At 48.0% G+C, this 25,372-nt stretch overlaps 1 protein-coding gene across 1 annotated transcript in view; it reads left to right on the plus strand.

Moving 5' to 3' along the window:
* pdgfd (platelet derived growth factor d) overlaps positions 1-25,372 on the plus strand; it is an 86,976-nt gene that overhangs the window by 53,877 nt on the left and 7,727 nt on the right. The window contains exons 4-6 of the mRNA XM_042297611.1: positions 6,971-7,024; positions 7,405-7,612; positions 20,768-20,982. Of these exons, the coding sequence (XP_042153545.1) occupies positions 6,971-7,024; positions 7,405-7,612; positions 20,768-20,982 (477 nt within the window). The remainder of the gene's footprint in view (positions 1-6,970; positions 7,025-7,404; positions 7,613-20,767; positions 20,983-25,372) is intronic.

The raw sequence follows: 25,372 nt of genomic DNA on the forward strand, positions 1-25,372 counted from the left end.
TGTTAGATTGGCCTCCCAGTACACACACTTACCCAGACAGGGAAGCTGCCGTTAGATTGGCCTCCCAGTACACACACACTTACCCAGACAGGGAAGCTGCTGTTAGATTGGCCTCCCAGTACACACACTTACCCAGACAGGGAAGCTGCTGTTAGATTGGCCTCCCAGTACACACACTTACCCAGACAGGGAAGCTGCCGTTAGATTGGCCTCCCAGTACACACACTTACCCAGACAGGGAAGCTGCCGTTAGATTGGCCTCCCAGTACACACACTTACCCAGACAGGGAAGCTGCTGTTAGATTGGCCTCCCAGTACACACACTTACCCAGACAGGGAAGCTGCTGTTAGATTGGCCTCCCAGTACACACACTTACCCAGACAGGGAAGCTGCCGTTAGATTGGCCTCCCAGTACACACACTTACCCAGACAGGGAAGCTGCCGTTAGATTGGCCTCCCAGTACACACACACTTACCCAGACAGGGAAGCTGCTGTTAGATTGGCCTCCCAGTACACACACTTACCCCTCTACCACCTCTAGGGCTGTGAGAGGCTTCATTTAACAGCTCTAATTTGTTGTGCCCTGTTGTATAGATAAGCTGGAGGGAGGAGGAGAGGAAGAGAGAGAAAGAGAGGGAAGGGAGAGAAAGGTAGAACAGGTGTCTCAGATCCTATCATGCTGACAGCCGATAACTCCTTCAAAACAAAGAGAGGGGTGAGGAGAGCGAGCGTTATGAGAGGGTGTGAGTGGAGATAAAAACAATTACAGAGATGGAGAGAAACACAATGTAGAGTGTGAGAACAAGCAGGAACTAGACTATCAGTCATTCGTCATCACAACCACAATACAATCATTACATAACCAAAAAAATCAACCATAACACAACCACAATACAACCATTACACAACCATTACACAACCACAATACAACCATTACACAACCAAAAAAAACAACTATAACACAACCACAATATGATAAGATAACATATAGTTTATTAGTCCATATTAGTCCCCCCGATACACACACAAGCACAACAACACGAGGTAACATGACCATGGCTCTGACTGAATGCTGTAGTGCTGTTCTTAATTTCCTTAACAAAATGAATCCTCTAGAACATGTATTCCCAAACTGGGGTATGCGAACCCCCAGGGGTACGCCAAATAAAAATGTGATTATTATTCTTATTTTTGTATTTATTTTTTTCTCTTTTTTTCACATTTTCAAACAGTACATTTATATTTTCCAACAGGGCTATATACATTTGGGTGAAGTTTTTTTTTCTTGCCTGAGTAGCCTCGTTTCACTGACCAAAAATCGAATTCAACCATCTAGTGTTCAGCGAAATAACAGCACATTGTCAAATACAGGCACCCTAGTCAAATAATTAACATCCAATCACATTAACCGTTACTCTCTCGCCGGAATTCCACTAACAGTCTGTATGTAGCCAAACGTAGCTGCTGCTCATGTTGGTATCTGTACTGATGGTGCAAAAGCCAAGACAGGGAGACATAGTGGAGTGGTAATGTGTGTGTAAGCAGTTGCTCCCAACGCCACTTGGGTACACTGCAGCGTCCACCAAGAGGCTTTTGCTGCCAAGGGAATGCCTGACAGCTTGAAAGACATTTTGGACACTACAGTGAAAATGGTTAACTTTGTTAAAGCAAGGCCCCTGAACTCCTCGTGTATTTTCTGCACTATTCAATGATATGGGCAGCAACCATGTAACGCTTTTATAACATACAGAAGTGCGTTGGTTATCAAGGGGCATAGTATTGACACGTTTTTTTAATTGAGAGACCAGCTTAAAGTTTGCTTTGGTGACCATAATTTTCACTTGTCTAACTGCTTGCATGATGAGTTTCTCACACGACTGGCCTATCTGGGTGAGTATCCTGCCTTGACAAATCGCGCTGTTAAGACATTGATGCCCTTTGCAACCGCGTATCTATGTGAGAGTGGATTCTCGGCCCTCACTAGCATGAAAACTAAATACAGGCACAGACTGTGTTCGGGAAATGATTTAAAATGGAGACTCTCTCCAATACAACCCAACAGAGTTATGCAGAGTTATGTGCATCCTCTCAAGCAAACCCTTCTCATTAACCTGCGGTGAGTTATTCACAATTTTCGATGAACAAATAAGGTTTTATATGTAAGTTGGTTAAATAAAGAGCAACATGATTGATTATTATTATATTATTATTTGTGCCCCGGTCCTATAAGAGCTCTTTGTCACTTCCCACGAGCCGGGTTGTGACAAAAACTCAAACTCATTCTTATGTTTAATAAATGTATCGTAGAGCATGTGTGTGGCAGGCTTACAATGATGGCAAAAACCAATATTTGAGAGTGTGCTGATCCTGGTGCTAGACGGGGTACGCAGCTGGAGGTTGAATGTTTGAAGGGGTACGGGACTATAAAAAGTTTGAGAACCAGTGATTCAGGCTTAGTGGAGTTCCTCAGAACAGAAGATCCATCCAGGCAGAAATATGATCCAGATGTTGCCAGGCATTGCAGCTATTCTGAGACCCACTGAGGTTTTCCCATAAATACATCAACAGATATTCCCTGTGGCAAAACAACACCAAAATCATCTTAATCTCCTCCAGAAATAACATGTCTGAGAGGATGATTACAGACATATTATCAGTAGCAGGTGCATGTAAACATACTAAAGAAACACAAGGCAATAATGGTGTCATGATGTTGGCCTTGGGGTAGGTTTATGAGTCATAAATACCTCTTCCGTCCTTTTTCCTCTCTCTACCCTACTGATGTGAAATTTGAAAACCCCTTGGTTAACATAGATATTTTGGCAACATCAGAAGGTGGGGGGAAATTAACTATATTCTGGTAATCCGACCAATTGAACATATGCGGTGGTACTTAATGAATATGATGTCAGTTCGGTTGTCATCTGAGACATTCTCCTCAATGATAGGATGACATAAACTCTACAGTGGAAAGTCTACACATCAGAGTTATCAGATTCACATGGAATTGTTGTTCAATTTAAATGTTTGAATATAAAATTATTGGTGAAGAGATTAAATGTAATTTTAGCTTCCAAATGAGAGATTTGGGTTCAGGGCTCTGCTCAATCAGTGGCCCGCCCCTGTGAAGAGACATGGGTTATAAAACTTTTCAAACACACCCTTCTCGCTCTACTATATAAAGCCTTGACGAAAATGTAACCTCCTGTTCCAAGTATGTGAGGTCTGCAGCCTCTGCGTTAAAAGGACTAACATGTCAAGTACAGAACTAAGCCAACCTCAGCGTGAGCTTTGGTTGCGAATGGTATGAACTTTGAACTCTTATTCACTACAGAAGTGGTACCTCCTAGCCGTTGAGTTAGCAACAGCAGCTGCAAACGCGGGCTAGGAAAGAACAGACAGAGTATCCCGTCTACCACACAACGATGTTACTACAACGTATTCAATTGACCACCAGAGACATTCTTCAAAGGACTCGGTTTGGCAACACGGCCTTCCATCTACCATCAACCTACCAAAGCGCAACTCAGAGTAAATATTTATTCCATTTTCCTTTTCTAAATGGGCGGGAATTTAGAATGCATAAGATACTGTATTAATGATAGCACAGCTTCTCCCTTTGTCCCTCAGTCTTCCCGCTCCTTCACTCAAACCCAGCCCCTTTTCTTTTGTGTAACCAGCTGTCATATCTGTTCCGCTCGCTAAGGACGTTTTCCTTTATGACGTAATTTGTAATCAAGTTATGATTTAATTATGTGTATGTGTAATTCTGTGTGATTAGTTAGGTATTTAGTAAATAAATAATTCAACCCAATTTTGTATTGCTGATTCAACTTCAGCCAGGGTTTGTGAAGATAACCAAGAATTTACAACTTTCAGATGAGACTGAATTAAGGCGATGATTAATATTGACTGTTATTGATGTTAAATATTACTAGGTCTTTTAGAGTTTATTCGGAGGATAACAGCTCTATAAATATTATTTTGTGGTGCCCCGACTCTCTAGTAAATTACATTTATATGATTAGCTCAATCAGGTAATATTAATTACGGAGAAAGGATTTTATAGAATAGCATGTCATATCACTTAATCCGGCATAGCCAAAGACACGACAATGGCAATATACCTTATTATGGCAATATCTGTTATTTTATAGTTTGTTTCATCCCGAAAGCACCGCTTCCCAAACCCTTCTTACCCTTTGACCATCTGAAACCATTTCTACCCAGAAGGACCTAGTCTTGTCTGCCACGACTCTCCAGCTACCATTTAGGAAGACGTGGCTTCATGTCCCTGTTGGTTTACTCTCTAATGGCACTGTAAACTGTTATTCCTATTAAAAGTCCCAGGTGTGTGCAAGTGCATGTGGCCTTAACCCAGCTGTCCCTGCATTCTCCTCTGAAGCACAGAACTGTGGGACAGTTTACTGAATCTGACTGCCTAATAAGGTCAGATGCTCACTCTGATACACATTTGGGGCTGCTGCAGTGGCCAAACACACACACACACAATACACACAATAATAATGTATAAGACTCATAACAAAGAGGGAAGTCCACACACTCACTACCCCAGCTGTGTATGAGGTCAGAGGGGTTTCTGCACAGTGTGTATCTGTGGGTTGCATGCGAGAAACACAGAAGCTATAAAACAAAAGATTAGTCACTAAGCTTGGAAGTCATCTCTGATTTACGTATGACACACACACACACACAAAGGCTCAAACATAATATAGACACACACACATAGCATGCATAAATACAGTATCAGACACACACACACACACACATATGCAGACTCATACATAACATGAACACAGACACACAGTACACATAGTCTTTGAAGTGGGTTCAGACTGCATGCTATGTAGATGTATAGAGTCACTTTGAACTTCATTTAACAGAGTTTTTAAGGTAAACCAGTTAACAGTGTCTGTGATGACCGCTCCTAGAACTGCTGCGTGTGTTTTTAGGAGAGCCATCACACAGCGCCATCACACAGATCAACCAGCCGCAGTTGCACATCAGCACGGGGTGTGTTCACAAGTCACATTTCACAATGAGTTGTGGGTGGTGGCTCTCCTCTACCTGGCCATGCCTTCCTCCTGGCTACTCCAACCTCGGCCAACAGCTCGACTCCCCCCCTGTAGCTACTCGGCCAAGCCTCCCCAGCTTCTCCTTTACCCAAATCCAGATAGCAGATGTTCTGAAAGAGCTGCAACACCTGGACCCGTACAAATCAGCTGGGCTTGACAATCTGGACCCTCTATTTCTGAAACTATCCACCGTCATTGTCGCAACCTCTATTACCGGCCTGTTCAACCTCTCTTTCATATCGTCTGAGATCCCCAAGGATTGGAAAGCTGCCGCAGTCATCCCCCTCTTCAAAGGGGGAGACACCCTAGACCCATACTGTTACAGACCTATATCCATCCTGCCCTGCCTATCTAAGGTCTTCGAAAGCCAAGTCAACAAACAGGTCACTGACCATCTCGAATCCCACCGTACCTTCTCCGCTGTGCAGTCTGGTTTCCGAGCCGGTCACGGGTGCACCTCAGCCACGCTCAAGGTACTAAACGATATCATAACCGCCATCGATAAAAGACAGTACTGTGCAGCCGTCTTCATCGACCTTGCCAAGGCTTTCGACTCTGTCAATCACCATATTCTTATCGGCAGACTCAGTAGCCTCGGTTTTTCGGATGACTGCCTTGCCTGGTTCACCAATTACTTTGCAGACAGAGTTCAGTGTGTCAAATCGGAGGGCATGCTGTCCGGTCCTCTGGCAGTCTCTATGGGGGTGCCACAGGGTTCAATCCTCGGGCCGACTCTTTTCTCTGTATATATCAATGATGTTGCTCTTGCTGCAGGCGATTCCCTGATCCACCTCTACGCAGACGACACCATTCTATATACTTCCGGCCCGTCCTTGGACACTGTGCTATCTACCCTTCAAACGAGCTTCAATGCCATACAACACTCCTTCTGTGGCCTCCAACTGCTCTTAAACGCTAGTAAAACCAAATGCATGCTTTTCAACCGTTCGCTGCCTGCACCCGCGTGCCTGACCAGCATCACCACCCTGGATGGTTCCGACCTTGAATATGTGGACATCTATAAGTACCTAGGTGTCTGGCTAGACTGTAAACTCTCCTTCCAGACTCATATCAAACATCTCCAATCGAAAATCAAATCAAGAATCGGCTTTCTATTCCGCAACAAAGCCTCCTTCACTCACGCCGCCAAACTTACCCTAGTAAAACTGACTATCCTACCAATCCTCGACTTCGGCGATGTCATCTGTCATCACTCCTTAATGATCTCTCTCTCACATTCCTTCCAAATACCACTCCCTCATTCTCTCTCTCTCTCCTTCCTTCCAAATACCACTCCTTCATTCTCTCTCTCCTTCCTTCCAAATACCACTTCCTCATTCTCTCTCTCCTTCCTTCCAAATACCACTCCCTCATTCTCTCTCTCCTTCCTTCCAAATACCACTCCTTAATGATCTCTCTCCTTCCTTCCAAATATCACTCCTTCATGCTCTCTCTCTCTCCTTCCAAATTCCACTCCTTAATGATCTCTCTCACATTCCTTCCAAATACCACTCCTTAATGATCTCTCTCCTTCCTTCCAAATACCACTCCTTAATGATCTCTCTCCTTCCTTCCAAATACCACTCCTTAATGATCTCTCTCCTTCCTTCCAAATACCACTCCTTAATGATCTCTCTCCTTCCTTCCAAATACCACTCCTTAATGATCTCTCTCCTTCCTTCCAAATACCACTCCTTAATGATCTCTCTCCTTCCTTCCAAATTCTACTCCTTAATGATCTCTCTCACATTCCTTCCAAATACCACTCCTTCATTCTCTCTCTCCTTCCTTCCAAATACCACTCCTTCATTCTCTATCTCTCCTTCCTTACAAATACCACTCCTTCATTCTCCTTCTCCTTCCTTCCTCCAGGATAATTCTCTTCCTACAGCATCCAGGACGAACTGGGAAGCTGTGACCCAGATGGTGAGTTAGACACACACACACACACACACACACACACACTTACATGCTCAGGGTAAGAGAGGGACTGACCGGAGGCGAGTCTCATTAAGGCCCCTGGAGCCTCAGACCCCTGAGTCGGACCCTCTAACCCTCCTGATCAGCAGCGGGATAAACTCCTTGTCCCAACATGGAGATAGAGAGCTCTAGTGCCCAGGCATTAGGCTGATTTAAAGGTCACGGTCACAGTTCAGAGGGCAGGTCAGATGCTGGTGCTGAGCAGTCCATAGAACAACACACACATTTATGTCACGTTTACACACAGACACACTAAAACTCTCAAAAAGACTAAAGAGGACCTTAAATACCCCGCTCCAAACTTCTGGCCTCCCTCCCTCCTCCAGGATGATGCTCCGTCACTGTTGGCCCCAGTGGTGACTGATGTTCCTCTGACAGCAGCAGCGTTGGACCAGACCATAGCAGCCTTCAACACAGTGGAGCAGCTCCTCCGCCACCTCAACCCTGACAGCTGGAGACAGGACCTGGACAGCTTGTACAGAGAGACAGCCATGTACAGACCCCGGGCCTACCAGCACAACAGACAGAACAAGAGTAATAACATACACAGGCACACACACACACACACACACACACACACACACACACACACACACACACACACACACACACACACACACACACACACACACACACACACACACACACAAAGAAAAGTAATTTCAAAGGAGAACATATTGTGGTCTGTTCTTCAGTGAAGGGAGACCTTGATAGCAAAGACTTCAGCCTTCCTCCTTCCCTCACACCAAGACTGTGTGTGAGTTTGTTAGTCAGCCAGTAGAAAACTTTCAAGGTGACCCTGGGGGAAATGAGAGAAGTTCAATATTCTCCCAGAATTGACGCCCAGCGTGTGTGAGGTTGGGAGTGGGGTGAGTGTGTGGTGGAGGGGAAGGTGTGAGTGTGTGGTGGAGGGGAAGGTGTGAGTGTGTGGTGGAGGGGAAGGTGTGAGTGTGTGGTGGAGGGGAAGGTGTGAGTGTGGTGGAGGGGAAGGTGTGAGTGTGTGGTGGAGGGGAAGGTGTGAGTGTGTGGTGGAGGGGAAGGTGTGAGTGTGTGGTGGAGGGGAAGGTGTGAGAGGATGGGAGGGGGTGAGTGTGTGGTGGAGGGGAAGGTGTGAGTGTGTTGGAGGGGAAGGTGTGTGAGGTTGGGAGTGGGGTGAGTGTGGTTTTGTTTCTGTTGCTACTTGCTTTAATTGGTGAGAGTGTCTCTTTCCTCCCTCTCAGAGAAATACACAGTGACTCTGAGACTGGACCAGACACATCACATAACTGAGACTGTGTTAAACAGGCTGGACCAGACACATCACAACACTGAGACTGTGTTCACCAGACTGGACCAGACACATCACATAACTGAGACTGTGTTAAACAGGCTGGACCAGACACATCACATAACTGAGACTGTGTTAAACAGGCTGGACCAGACACATCACAACACTGAGACTGTGTTCACCAGACTGGACCAGACACATCACAACACTGAGACTGTGTTCACCAGACTGGACCAGACACATCACAACACTGAGACTGTGTTCACCAGACTTAACCAGACACATCACAACACTGAGACTGTTAAACAGACTGGACCAGACACATCACAGCACTGAGACTGTGTTCACCAGACTGGACCAGACACATCACAACACTGAGACTGTGTTAAACAGACCAGACAGACACATCACAACACTGAGACTGTGTTCACCAGGCTGGACCAGACACATCACAACACTGAGACTGTGTTCACCAGACTGGACCAGACACATCACAACACTGAGACTGTGTTCACCAGACTGGACCAGACACATCACAGCACTGAGACTGTGTTCACCAGACTGGACCAGACACATCACAACACTGAGACTGTGTTCACCAGGCTGGACCAGACACATCACAACACTGAGACTGTGTTCACCAGACTGGACCAGACACATCACAGCACTGAGACTGTGTTCACCAGACTGGACCAGACACATCACAACACTGAGACTGTGTTAAACAGACCAGACAGACACATCACAACACTGAGACTGTGTTCACCAGACTGGACCAGACACATCACAGCACTGAGACTGTGTTCACCAGACTGGACCAGACACATCACAACACTGAGACTGTGTTAAACAGACCAGACAGACACATCACAACACTGAGACTGTGTTCACCAGACTGGACCAGACACATCACAGCACTGAGACTGTGTTCACCAGACTGGACCAGACACATCACAGCACTGAGACTGTGTTCACCAGACTGGACCAGACACATCACAACACTGAGACTGTGTTAAACAGACCAGACAGACACATCAAAACACTGAGACTGTGTTCACCAGACTTGACCAGACACATCACAACACTGAAACTGTGTTAAACAGACTGGACCAGACACATCACAACACTGAGACTGTGTTCACCAGACTGGACCAGACACATCACAACACTGAGACTGTGTTAAACAGACTGGACCAGACACATCACAACACTGAGACTGTGTTCACCAGACTTGACCAGACACATCACAACACTGAGACTGTGTTAAACAGACTGGACCAGACACATCACAGCACTGAGACTGTGTTAAACAGACCAGACAGACACATCACAACACTGAGACTGTGTTCACCAGACTTGACCAGACACATCACAACACTGAGACTGTTAAACAGACTGGACCAGACACATCACAACACTGAGACTGTGTTAAACAGACTGGACCAGACACATCACAACACTGAGACTGTGTTCACCAGACTGGACCAGACACATCACAACACTGAGACTGTGTTCACCAGACTGGACCAGACACATCACAACACTGAGACTGTGTTCACCAGACTGGACCAGACACATCACAACACTGAGACTGTGTTAAACAGACCAGACAGACACATCACAACACTGAGACTGTGTTCACCAGACTTGACCAGACACATCACAACACTGAGACTGTGTTAAACAGACCAGACAGACACATCACAACACTGAGACTGTGTTCACCAGACTTGACCAGACACATCACAACACTGAGACTGTTAAACAGACTGGACCAGACACATCACAACACTGAGACTGTGTTAAACAGACTGGACCAGACACATCACAACACTGAGACTGTGTTCACCAGACTGGACCAGACACATCACAACACTGAGACTGTGTTCACCAGACTTGACCAGACACATCACAACACTGAGACTGTTGAACAGACTGGACCAGACACATCACAACACTGAGACTGTGTTCACCAGACTGGACCAGACACATCACAACACTGAGACTGTGTTCACCAGACTTGACCAGACACATCACAACACTGAGACTGTTAAACAGACTGGACCAGACACATCACAACACTGAGACTGTGTTCACCAGACTGGACCAGACACATCACAACACTGAGACTGTGTTAAACAGACTGGACCAGACACATTGCAACACTGAGACTGTGTTCACCAGACTGGACCAGACACATCACAACACTGAAACTGTTAAACAGACTGGACCAGACACATCACAACACTGAGACTGTGTTCACCAGACTGGACCAGACACATCACAACACTGAAACTGTTAAACAGACTGGACCAGACACATCACAACACTGAGACTGTGTTAAACAGACTGGACCAGACACATCACAACACTGAGACTGTGTTAAACAGACTGGACCAGACACATCACAACACTTTCGCTCTCCTCTCCTCTTGTCTTGTAGTTTATTTCCTCATCCCTTATTATTTACTCCATCTTCTTCCCTCCTTTATTTCATCCTATCTCCTCTGCATCTTCCCTCCTTTATTTCATCCTATCTCCTCTGCGTCTTCCCTCTCTTTTTTCCACACACACACTCTCTCTCCTATCCCTGCCTCGCTCGCTCTTTCCGTCTTTCTCTCTCTCCACCTTAGGGATCTCCTGTTCCTGAGTAAATAGTTGGGCTTGGCTAAGACCCCTACTACTGTCAGCAGCTCATATGTGTGTGTTGGGTTGACGTGTGTGTTGTTGGGTTGACGTGTGTGTTGGGTTGACGTGTGTGTTGGGTTGACATGTGTGTTGGGTTGACGTGTGTGTTGTTGGGTTGACGTGTGTGTTGGGTTGACGTGTGTGTTGGGTTGACATGTGTGTTGGGTTGACGTGTGTGTTGGGTTGACGTGTGTGTTGGGTTGACGTGTGTGTTGGTCAGTGTGTGTGTTGGGTTGACGTGTGTGTTGGTCAGTGTGTGTGTTGGGTTGATGGTGTGCGTGTGTTTGGTTGGGTTGATGGTGTGCTGGTGTTGGGTTGATGTGTGCGTGTGTTGGGTTGATGTGTGCGTGTGTTGGGTTGATGTGTGCGTGTGTTGGGTTGATGTGTGCGTGTGTTGGGTTGATGTGTGCGTGTGTTGGGTTGATGTGTGCGTGTGTTGGGTTGATGTGTGCGTGTGTTGGGTTGATGTGTGTTGGGTTGATTTGTGCGTGTGTTGGGTTGATTTGTGCGTGTGTTGGGTTGATGTGTGTGTTGGGTTGATGTGTGTGTTGGGTTGATGTGTGCGCGTGTTGGGTTGATGTGTGCGCGTGTTGGGTTGATGTGTGCGCGTGTTGGGTTGATGTATGCGCGTGTTGGGTTGATGTATGCGCGTGTTGGGTTGATGTATGCGTGTGTTGGGTTGATGTATGCGTGTGTTGGGTTGATGTGTGTGTTGGGTTTATGTGTGCATGTGTTGGGTTGGGTTGATGGTGTGCGTGTGTTGGGTTGGGTTGATGGTGTGCGTGTGTTGGGTTGATGTGTGCGTGTGTTGGGTTTATGTGTGTGTTGGGTTTATGTGTGCATGTGTTGGGTTGGGTTGATGGTGTGCGTGTGTTGGGTTGATGTGTGCGTGTGTTGGGTTTATGTGTGTGTTGGGTTTATGTGTGCATGTGTTGGGTTGGGTTGATGGTGTGCGTGTGTTGGGTTGATGGTGTGTGTGTGTTGGGTTGATGTGTGTTGTGTTGATGGTGTGCGTGTGTTGGGTTGGGTTGACGTGTGTGTTGGGTTGAAAATCAAATCATCAAATTTTATTTGTCACATACACATGGTTAGCAGATGTTAATGCGAGTGTAGCGAAATGCTTGTGCTTCTAGTTCCGACAATGCCGTAATAACCAACAAGTAATCTAACTAACAATTCCAAAACTACTGTCTTATACACACAAGTGTAAGGGGATAAAGAATATGTACATAAAGATATATGAATGAGTGATGGTACAGAGCGGCATAGGCAAGATACAGTAGATGGTATTGAGTGCAGTATATACATATGAGATGAGTATGTAAACAAAGTGGCATAGTTAAAGTGGCTAGTGATACATGTATTACATAAAGATGCAGTAGATGATATAGAGTACAGTATACACGTATACATATGAGATGAATAATGTAGGGTATGTAAACATTATATTAGGTAGCATTGTTTAAAGTGGCTAGTGATATATTTTACATCATTTCCCATCAATTCCCATTATTAAAGTGGCTGGAGTTGAGTCAGTGTGTTGGCAGCAGCCACTCAATGTTAGTGGTGGCTGTTTAACAGTCTGATGGCCTTGAGATAGAAGCTGTTTTTCAGTCTCTCGGTCCCAGATTTGATGCACCTGTACTGACCTCGCCTTCTGGATGATAGCGGGGTGAACAGGCAGTGGCTCGGGTGGTTGTTGTCCTTGATGATCTTTATGGCCTTCCTGTAACATCGGGTGGTGTAGGTGTCCTGGAGGGCAAGTAGTTTGCCCCCGGTGATGCGTTGTGCAGACCTCACTACCCTCTGGAGAGGGTGAACAGGGAGTACAGGAGAGGGCTCAGAACGCACCCTTGTGGGGCCCCAGTGTTGAGGATCAGCGGGGTGATGTTGTTGCCTACCCTCACCACCTGGGGGCGGCCCGTCACGAAGTCCAGTACCCAGTTGCACAGGGCGGGGTCGAGACCCAGGGTCTCGAGCTTGATGACGAGCTTGGAGGGTACTATGGTGTTAAATGCCGAGCTGTAGTCGATGAACAGCATTCTCACATAGGTATTCCTCTTGTCCAGGTGGGTTAGGGCAGTGTGCAGTGTGGTTGAGATTGCATCGTCTGTGGACCTATTTGGGCGGTAAGAAAATTGGAGTGGGTCTAGGGTGTCAGGTAGGGTGGAGGTGATATGGTCCTTGACTAGTCTCTCAAAGCACTTCATGATGAGTGCTACATTGGTAGTCGTTTAGCTTAGTTACCTTAGCTTTCTTGGGAACTGGAACAATGGTGGCCCTCTTGAAGCATGTGGGAACAGCAGACTGGGATAGGGATTGATTGAATATGTCCGTAAACACACCGGCCAGCTGCTCTGAGGGCGCGGCTGGGGATGCCGTCTGGGCCTGCAGCCTTGCGAGGGTTAACACGTTTATATGTTTTACTCACCTCGGCTGCAGTGAAGGAGAGGCTGCATGTTTTGGTTGCAGGCCGTGTCAGTGGCACTGTATTGTCCTCAAAGCGGGCAAAAAAGTGATTTAGTCTGCCTGGGAGCAAGACATCCGGGTCCGTGACGGGGCTGGTTTTCTTTTTGTAATCTGTGATTGACTGTAGACCCTGCCACATGCCTCTTGTGTCTGAGCCATTGAATTGAGATTCTACTTTGCCTCTATACTGACACTTAGCTTGTTTGATTGCCTTGCGGAGGGAATAGCTACACTGTTTGTATTCGGTCATATTTCCGGTCACCTTGCCCTGATTAAAAGCAGTGGTTCGCGCTTTCAGTTTCATGCGAATGCTGCCATCAATCCACGGTTTCTGGTTTGGGAATGTTTTAATCGTTGCTATGGGAACGACATCTTCAACGCACGTTCTAATGAACTCGCACACCGAATCAGCGTATTCGTCAATGTTGTTGTCTGACGCAATACGAAACATATCCCAGTCCATGTGATGGAAGCAGTCTTGGAGTGTGGAATCAGATTGCTCCGCCCTCAACTCTCCAGAGGCTCTCCAGAGGGTAGTGAGGTCTGCACCACGCATCATCTGTAGACAGGGATCAACAAAATGGAGTCGTGGTCAGCTTTTCCGAAAGGAGGGCGGGGCAGGGCCTTATATGCGTCGCGGAAGTTAGAATAGCAGTGATCCAAGGTTTTGCCAGCCCTGGTTGCGCAATCGATATGCTGATACAATTTAGGGAGTCTTGTTTTCAGATTAGCCTTGTTAAAATCCCCAGCTACATTGAATGCAGCCTCAGGATGTATGGATTCCAGTTTGCAAAGAGTCAAATAAAGTTCGTTCAGAGCCATCGATGTGTCTTCTTGGGGGGTAATATATACGGCTGTGATTATAATCGAAGAGAATTCCCTTGGTAGATAATGCGGTCGACATTTGATTGTGAGGAATTCTAAATCAGGTGAACAGAAGGACTTGAGTTCCTGTATGCTTTTGTGACCACACCACGTCTCGTTAGCCATAAGGCATACGCCCCCGCCCCTCTTCTTACCAGAAAGATGTTTGTTTCTGTCGGCGCGATGCATGGAGAAACCCGCTGGCTGCACCAACTCCGATAGCGTCTCACCAGTGAGCCATGTTTCCGTGAATCAAAGAACGTTACAGTCTCTGATGTCCCTCTGGAATGCTACCCTTGCTCGGATTTCATCAACCTTGTTGTCAAGAGACTGGACATTGGCGAGAAGTATACTGGGGAGTGGTGCACGATGTGCCCGTCTCCGGAGTCTGACCAGAAGACCGCTTCGTTTCCCTCTTTTACGAAGTCGTTTTTTTGGGTCGCCGGCTGGGATCCATTCCGTTGTCCTGGGTGAAAGGCAGAACACAGGATCCGCTTCGCAAAAGTCATATTCTTGGTCGTACTGATGGTGAGTTGACGCTTCTCTTATATTCAGTAGTTCTTCTCAACTGTATGTAATGAAACCTAAGATGACCTGGGGTACTAGTGTAAGAAATAACACGTTAAAAAAAATACTGCATAGTTTCCTAGGAACGCGAAGCGAGGCGGCCATCTCTGTCGGCGCCGGAAGTACACATGTGTGTTGGTCAGTGTGTGTGTGTGTGTTGGGTTGATGTGTCTCCATACAGCTTGTGTGTGTGTGGACATCTGTGTTTGTTTTTGTTGTGTGTGTGTGTGTTGCAGCACTAGCAGGGTTTGTAGTTGTAGGTTTTTGTTGTGTGTGTGTGTTGTAGCACTAGCAGGGTTTGTAGTTGTAGGTTTTTGTTGTGTGTGTGTGTGTTGCAGCACTAGCAGGGTTTGTAGTTGTAGGTTGTTGTGTGTGTGTGTTGCAGCACTAGCAGGGTTTCTGCAGGTCTTTGATAGACCATACCACATCAGACTCTAATTGGAAATTCAACCTGTGCAGCCGAGCTGAAATGTTCCCGAGTCAGCACCTAGCTTTGTTTTCATTAACGCACACACACAGAAATACACACACACTCCCGTCTCTCACCTTTGTTTTCAATAAGAAGGTGTTGGGGGACAAACAATCTTTATTCCTCTCCTCAAGCCATGTAATCAAGGAACGCAAAGCTCAATCTCTCCCTGGTGTACCGAACCCAGTAACCCTGCTTACACACACTCACATTCAGACACACACACATACATACATACATACATACATACATACATACATACATACATACATACATACATACATACATACATACATACATACATACATACATACATACATACATACATACATACATACATACATACATACATACATACATACATACATACATACATACACACACACACACACACATTCAGACACACACACACACACACACATTCAGACACACACACACACATTCAGACACACACACACACACATTCAGACACACACACACACACACACACACACACACACACACATTCAGACGCACACACACACACACACACACATTCAGACACACACACACACACACACACACACATTCAGACACACACACACGCACACATTCAGACACACACACACATTCAGACACACACACACACACACACACACATTCAGACACACAAACACACACACATTCAGACACACACACACACACATTCAGACACACACACACACACACACACATTCAGACACACACACACACACACACACACATTCAGACACACACATTCAGACGCACACACACACACACATTCAGACACACACACACACACATTCAGACGCACACACACACACACACGCATTCAGACGCACACACACACACACACACACACACACACACACACATACATTCAGACACATACACACACACACACATTCAGACACATGCACACACACACACGCATTCAGACACACACACACACACACACGCATTCGGACACATGCACACACACACACACACGCATTCAGACACATACACACACACGCATTCAGACACACACACACACGCATTCAGACACATACACACACACACGCATTCAGACACATACACACACACACACACGCATTCAGACACATACACACACACACGCATTCAGACACATATACACACACACGCATTCAGACACATACACACACACACACGCATTCAGACACATACACACGCATTCAGACACATACACACATACAGTTGAAGTTGGAAGTTTACATACACCTTCGCCAAGTACGTTTAAACTCAGTTTTCACAATTCCTGACATTTAATCCTAGTAAAAATTCCCTGTCTCAGTTAGGATCAACACTTTATTTTAAGAATGTGAAATAATAGTAGAGAGTGATTTATTTCAGATTTGATTTATTTCATCACATTCCCAGAAGTTTACATACACTCAAATTACTTTTTGATACCATTTCCTTTTTTAATTTTTTTTTAAAAACTTGGGTCAAACGTTTCGGGTATTCCACAACCTTCCCACAATAAATTGGGTATTTCTGGTCCATTCCTCCTGACAGAGCTGGTGTTTCTGAGTCAGGTTTGTTGGCCTCCTTGCTTTCAGTTCTGCCAACAAATTTTCGATAGGATTAAGATCAGGGCTTTGTGATGGCAACTCCAATACCTTGACTTTGTTGTCCTTAATTTTGCCACAACTTTGGGTCATTGTCCATTTGGAAGACCCATTTGCGACCAAGTTTTAACTTCCTGACTGATGTCTTGAGATGTTCGTTCAATATATCCACATAATTTCTCTTCCTCATAATGCCATCTATTTTGTGAAGTGCACCAGTCCCTCCTGCACCAAAGCACCCCCACACAATATGATACTGCCACCACTGTGCTTTCCAGTTGGGATGGTGTCCTTCGGCTTGCAAGCCTCCCCTATTTCCTCCAAACATAACGATGGTCATTATGGCCAAACAGTTCTATTCTTGTTTCATCATTCCAGAGGACATTTCTCCAAAAAGTATGAGATGAGAACTTTTGATGATGAGAACTTTTGTACCTGTGCAGATGCTGGAGGAAACGAGGTCCTTTGCTGCTGTTCTTGGAATGATTTGCACTTTTATCACAAAAGTACATTAATCTTTAGGACACAGAACGCGTCTCCTTTCTGAGCGGTATGACGGCTGCGTGGTCCCATGGTGTTTATACTTGCATACTATTGTATTGCTCCCAAGGATAAACCAGACTTGTGGTGGTCTACAATTCTTCTTCTGAGGTCTTGGCTGATTTCCCATGATGTCAAGCAAAGAGGCACTGAGTTTGAAGGTAGGCCTTGAAATACACCCACAGGTACACCTCCAATTGACTCATTTTCTGGAATTTTCGAAGCTGTTTAAAGGCACAGTCAACTTAGTGTATGTAAACTTCTGACCCACTGGAATTGTGATAATGTGAATTATAAATTAAATAATCTGTCTGTAAACAATTACTTGTGTCATGCACGAAGTAGGTATCCTAACCGACTTGCCAAAATTATAGCTTGTTTCCAAGAAATTTGTCAAGTGGTTGAACATCGAGTTTTAACGACTCCAACCTAAGTGTACGTAAACTTCTGACTTCAACTGTAAATACATACATACATACACAGACACAAACTCACACACACACATTCAGACACACACATTCAGACACACACACACATTCAGACACACACACACATTCAGACACAGACACACACATTCAGACACACACATTCAGACACACACATTCAGACACACACACACATACAGACACACACATTCAGACACACACATTCAGACACAGACACAGACACAAATTCACACCCACATACAGACAGACACATACAGACACACAGATTCAGACACACACATTCAGACACAGACACACACATACAGACACACACATTCAGACACACACATTCAGACACACACATACAGACACACACATACAGACACAGACACACACATACAGACACACACATTCAGACACACACATTCAGACACAGACACACACATACATACACAGACACACATACATACAGACACACACATACAGACACACACATACAGACACACACATTCAGACACACACATTCAGACACACACATTCAGACACACACATTCAGACACACACATTCAGACACAGACACACACATACAGACACAGACACACACATACAGACACACACACACACACACACACACACACAGAGACACACATACAGACACATTGACACTCACACAGACACACGCACATACACACACATACAGACACACACATACACAGACACACACTCACACAAACACACAGAGACATTCAAAGACACACACACACACCCGCACACACACATTCAGACATACATTCAGACACACAATATACACACACACACTCACAGACACACAGACACACACACTCAAACACACACACACAGACACTTGCACATTCAGACACACACACACTTACACATTCAGACACACATACACACAGACACACACACAGACAGAAAGACAGACAGGCACAGCCACATACATTCAGACACACACACACTTGCAGACAGACTCAGACAGACACTACACACACTCACACAAACACACGCACAGACACACACACACTCACACATTCAGACACACACACACATATTGACACACATGCACACACACACAGACACACATTCAGACACACATGCACAATCAAACACACACACACACACACACACACACACACACACACACACACACACACACACACACACACACACACACACATACATACAGACACACACACACACACAATTTCCACCTGCACACACGTGTTCACAAACACGCATCTATACACACACACTATTCATTTTCTCTGGAGTGTTGGAGTGGCATACAAATTCTGTTTGGAGCGCTCTCTCAGAGCCAGTATCACAGCAGAGTTCCACACCACTGCCTTTCATAGATTACACTGCTTCTCCTAGAACACTGACACCCCTACACACACACACACTCACACACACACACCCCTACACACACTCACACACACACACCCCTACACACACACCCCTACACACACACACACACACACACACCCCTACACACACACCCCTACACACACACACACTCACTCACACACACACACCCCACACACACACACACACACACACACACACACACACACACACACACACTCACGTCCCTGCCCTGTTATGCAGCATTAGGACAGTATAGGGTCTGTCAGCTCATTAAGAACATCAATCTGTGGAGCATAGAGCTGACGTCTCAACAGCCATGTCCGTCCAGGTACGCAGGACGTCAGGAGATGTCTTCAAAACGCTCCACTAGGGGCAGCGGTGGGCGCTATTACCATCAAGTAGGCTTGCGGCTTGCTAGGGTGTTGTGGACGGGGATAGCTGTTGGAAGCCGCAAGGTCCAACTCTGAGGGTCCTGTGTTCAATCCCAATCCGACACACACACACACACACACCCCTCTCTCTCTTCTCTGTTCTTCCCATATTCCTTATTATTTTTCTTATTATTTTTCTATTCTTGGTCTGGTCCGGCAGCTGAAAATGCCTCAGTGCTAGAAAATATTTATATACAGTTAAAGCACCAAACCTGCTAATCAATTGAACCACTTAAATGAAACTATAATCAAGATTAATTTATATTGAACAATTAGTGTCTTGATTATCCATGTCATTAAGATTCCCTCCCAACTTCCATCCTCCCCCCTCTATTCTCCCCTTCACTTTCAGTTAAATTCATTTACATTCACTTAGTTGAAATAAAACATTGTTGTCAAGACTGTTAATTCAAAGGTATTAACTGTGAATACAAATTGCAATCAGCAATCAATGATGTTCTTCCCCCCTTCTCTCCCTCCCCTCCCTCCCTTCTCTCCCCCTCTCCCCTCCCCCGCTCTCTCTCCCTTCCTTCCCTCCCTCCCCCTTCTTTCCATCCCCCTCCCCTCTCTCTCCCCCCCCTCTCTCTCTCTCCCCCTCTCTCTCCCCCCCCCCCCCTCTCTCTCCCTCTCCCTCTCCCGCCTCTCTCTCTCCCTCCGTCTCTCTCTCCCTCCCCCCCCCCCCTCTCTCCCTCCCTTCCCTCCCTCCCTCTCTCTCTCTCTCTCTCCCTCCCCCCCTTCTCCCCCTCCCCCCTCTCTCTCTCTCTCCCTCCCTCCCTCCCCCCTCTCTCTCTCCCTCTCCCCCTCTCTCTCTCCCATCCGTCTCTCTCTCTCTCCCTTCTCTCTCTCTCCCTCCCCCCTCCTCTCCCTCTCCCCCTCTCTCTCTCCCTCCGTCTCTCTCTCTCCCTCCCCTCCTCTCCCCCCTCTCTCTCTCCCTCCGTCTCTCTCTCTCCGTCCCTCTCTCTCTCTCTCTTCCCCCACCCCCTCTTCATAGTTGACCTGGACCGTCTGTATGATGACGTGAAGCACTACAGCTGTACACCTCGGAACTACTCTGTCAACCTGAGGGAAGAGCTGAGGGCCACCAATGCTGTGTTCTTCCCACGATGCCTACTGGTGCAGCGCTGTGGGGGGAACTGTGCCTGTGGTACAGACAACTGGAACGGCTGTACCTGCAGCCCGGCCAAGACCAGTGACAAACTACACGAGGTACACACACCATGCCCTGTTATGTAACATTAGGAATGGCTGTGGTTCGGCTGTACCTGTACCTGCACCTGTACCTGTAGCTGTACCTGCAGCTGTGCCTGCAGCTGTACCTGTAGCTATACCTGTACCTGCAGCTGTGCCTGTACCTGTACCTGCAGCTGTACCTGCAGCTGTGCCTGTACCTGTACCTGCAGCTGTACCTGCAGCTGTGCCTGCACCTGTACCTGCAGCTATACCTGTGCCTGCAGCTGTGCCTGCACCTGTACCTGCAGCTGTACCTGTACTTGTACATGCAACTGTACCTGCAACTGTACCTACAGCTGTACCTGCAGCTGTGCCTGTACCTGCAGCTGTGGCTGCACCTGTACCTGCAGCTGTGCCTGTAGCTGTACCTGTACCTGCAGCTGTACCTGTACCTGTACCTGCAGCTGTGCCTGTAGCTGTACCTGCAGCTGTACCTGCAGCTGTGCCTGCAGCTGTACCTGTACCTGCAGCTATACCTGTACCTGCAGCTGTACCTGTACCTGCAGCTATACCTGCAGCTGTACCTGTACCTGCAGCTGTACCTGTACCTGCAGCTGTGCCTGTACCTGTACCTGCAGCTGTACCTGCAGCTATACCTGTACCTGCAGCTGTACCTGCAACTGTACCTGCAGCTGTACCTGCAGCTGTGCCTGTACCTGCAGCTGTGGCTGCACCTGTACCTGCACCTGCAGCTGTACCTGCACCTGTACCTGCAGCTGTGCCTATAGCTGTGCCTGTACCTGCAGCTGTGGCTGCACCTGTACCTGTACCTGCAGCTGTACCTGCACCTGTACCTGCAGCTGTGCCTATAGCTGTACCTGTACCTGCAGCTGTACCTGCAGCTGTACCTGTACCTGCAGCTGTGCCTGCAGCTGTACCTGTACCTGCAGCTGTACCTGCAGCTGTGCCTGTAGCTGTACCTGTACCTGCAGCTGTGCCTGTAGCTGTACCTGCAGCTGTACCTGTACCTGCAGCTGTGCCTGTACCTGTACCTGCAGCTGTACCTGCAGCTGTGCCTGTAGCTGTACCTGTACCTGCAGCTGTACCTGTACCTGCAGCTGTACCTGTACCTGCAGCTGTGCCTGCAGCTGTACCTGTACCTGCAGCTGTACCTGCAGCTGTGCCTGTAGCTGTACCTGTACCTGCAGCTGTGCCTGTAGCTGTACCTGTACCTGCAGCTGTACCTGCAGCTGTACCTGTACCTGCAGCTGTACCTGTAGCTGTGCCTGCAGCTGTACCTGTACCTGCAGCTGTGCCTGTAGCTGTACCTGTACCTGCAGCTGTGCCTGTAGCTGTACCTGCAGCTGTACCTGTACCTGCAGCTGTGCCTGTACCTGTACCTGCAGCTGTGCCTGCACTTGTACCTTCAGCTGTGCCTGCACCTGCAGCTGTACCTGTACCTGCAGCTATACATGCAGCTGTACCTGCACCTATACCTGTACTTGTACCTGCAGCTGTACCTGTACTTGTACCTGCAGCTGTACCTGTACTTGTACCTGCAGCTGTACATGCAGCTGTACCTGCACCTGTACCTGTACTTGTACCTGTACTTGTACCTGCACCTGCACCTGTACCTGCAGCTGTACCTGTACTTGTACCTGCAGCTGTACCTGCAACTGTACCTGCAGCTGTACCTGTACTTGTACCTGCAGCTGTGCCTGCAGCTATACCTGTACCTGTACCTTCAGCTGTGCCTGTACCTGCAGCTGTACCTGCAGCTATACCTGTACCTGCAGCTGTACCTGCAACTGTACCTGCAGCTGTACCTGTACTTGTACCTGCAGCTGTGCCTGCAGCTATACCTGTACCTGTACCTGCAGCTGTGCCTGTACCTGCAGCTGTACCTGTACCTGCAGCTATACCTGTGCCTGTACCTGCAGCTGTGCCTGTACCTGCAGCTGTACTTGTACCTGCAGCTGTGCCTGTACCTGCAGCTGCACCTGTACCTGCAGCTGTGCCTGCACCTGTACTTGTACCTGCAGCTGTGCTTGCACCTGTACTTGTACCTGCAGCTGTACCTGCAGCTTTACCTGTACCTGCAGCTGTACCTGCAGCTGCAGCTGTACCTGTGCCTGCAGCTGTGCCTGAACCTGCAGCTGTGCCTGCACCTGTACCTGTACCTGCAGCTGTGCCTGCACCTGTACCTGCAGCTATACCTGTGCCTGTACCTGCAGCTGTGCCTATACCTGCAGCTGTGCCTGCACCTGTACCTGTAGCTATACCTGTACCTGCAGCTGTGCCTGTACTTGTACCTGCAGCTGTGCCTGCACCTGCAACTGTGCCTGTATCTGCAGCTGTACCTGTACCTGCAGCTATGCCTGAACCTGCAGCTGTACCTGAACCTGCAGCTGTGCCTGTACCTGTACCTGCAGCTGTTCCTGCGCCTGTACCTGTACCTGCAGCTGTGCCTGCACCTGTATCTGCAGCTACGCCTGCACCTGTACCTGTAGCTATACCTGTACCTGCAGATGTGCCTGCACCTGTACCTGCAGCTACGCCTGTACCTGCAGCTGTGCCTGCAGCTGTACCTGCAGCTGTACCTGCACCTGTACCTGCAGCTGTGCCTATAGCTGTACCTGTACCTGCAGCTGTACCTGCAGCTGTACGTGTACCTGCAGCTGTACCTGTACCTGCAGCTGTACCTGCAGCTGTACCTGCAGCTGTACCTGTACCTGCAGCTGTGCCTGTAGCTGTACCTGTACCTGCAGCTGTGCCTGCAGCTGTACCTGTACCTGCAGCTGTGCCTGTAGCTGTGCCTGCAGCTGTACCTGTACCTGCAGCTGTGCCTGTAGCTGTGCCTGCAGCTGTACCTGTACCTGCAGCTGTGCCTGTACCTGCACCTGCAGCTGTGCCTATAGCTGTACCTGTACCTGCAGCTGTACCTGCAGCTGTACCTGTACCTGCAGCTGTGCCTGCAGCTGTACCTGTACCTGCAGCTGTACCTGCAGCTGTGCCTGTAGCTGTACCTGTACCTGCAGCTGTGCCTGTAGCTGTACCTGCAGCTGTACCTGTACCTGCAGCTGTGCCTGTACCTGTACCTGCAGCTGTACCTGCAGCTGTGCCTGTAGCTGTACCTGTACCTGCAGCTGTGCCTGTAGCTGTACCTGCAGCTGTACCTGTACCTGCAGCTGTACCTGTACCTGCAGCTGTACCTGCAGCTGTACCTGCAGCTGTGCCTGCAGCTGTACCTGTACCTGCAGCTGTACCTGCAGCTGTGCCTGTAGCTGTACCTGTACCTGCAGATGTACCTGCACCTGTACCTGCAGCTGTGCCTATAGCTGTACCTGCAGCTGTACGTGTACCTGCAGCTGTACCTGTACCTGCAGCTGTACCTGCAGCTGTACCTTCAGCTGTACCTGTACCTGCAGCTGTGCCTGTAGCTGTACCTGTACCTGCAGCTGTACCTGCAGCTGTACCTGTAGCTGTGCCTGCAGCTGTACCTGTACCTGCAGCTGTGCCTGTAGCTGTGCCTGCAGCTGTACCTGTACCTGCAGCTGTGCCTGCACTTGTACCTGCAGCTGTGCCTGCACCTGTACTTGTACCTGCAGCTGTGCCTGCACCTGTACCTGCACCTGTACTTGTACCTGCAGCTGTGCCTGCACCTGTACCTGCAGCTGTACCTGCACCTGCACTTGTACCTGCAGCTGTACCTGCAGCTGTGCCTGCACCTGTACTTGTACCTGCAGCTGTACCTGCAGCTTTACCTGTACCTGCACCTGCAGCTGTACCTGCAGCTGTACCTGTGCCTGCAGCTGTGCCTGAACCTGCAGCTGTGCCTGCGCCTGTATCTGTAGCTATTCCTGTACCTGCAGCTGTGCCTGCGCCTGTACCTGCAGCTGTGCCTGTACCTGCAGCTGTGCCTGCACCTGTACCTGTAGCTATACCTGTACCTGCAGGTGTGCCTGTACTTGTACCTGCAGCTGTGCCTGCACCTGCAACTGTGCCTGTACCTGCAGCTGTACCTGTACCTGCAGCTATGCCTGAACCTGCAGCTGTGCCTGTAGCTGAACCTGCACCTGTACCTGTAGCTATACCTGTACCTGCAGCTGTGCCTGTACTTGTACCTGCAGCTGTGCCTGCACCTGCAACTGTGCCTGTACCTGCAGCTGTACCTGTACCTGCAGCTATGCCTGAACCTGCAGCTATACCTGTACCTGCAGCTGTGCCTGTACTTGTACCTGCAGCTGTGCCTGCACCTGCAGCTGTGCCTGCACCTGCAGCTGTACCTGTACCTGCAGCTATGCCTGAACCTGCAGCTGTGCCTGTAACTGAACCTGCACCTGTACCTGTAGCTATACCTGTACCTGCAGCTGTGCCTGTACTTGTACCTGCAGCTGTGCCTGCACCTGCAACTGTGCCTGTACCT

This window comes from Oncorhynchus tshawytscha, linkage group LG14 (assembly GCF_018296145.1).
Source record: "Oncorhynchus tshawytscha isolate Ot180627B linkage group LG14, Otsh_v2.0, whole genome shotgun sequence".
Taxonomy (NCBI): domain Eukaryota; kingdom Metazoa; phylum Chordata; class Actinopteri; order Salmoniformes; family Salmonidae; genus Oncorhynchus; species Oncorhynchus tshawytscha.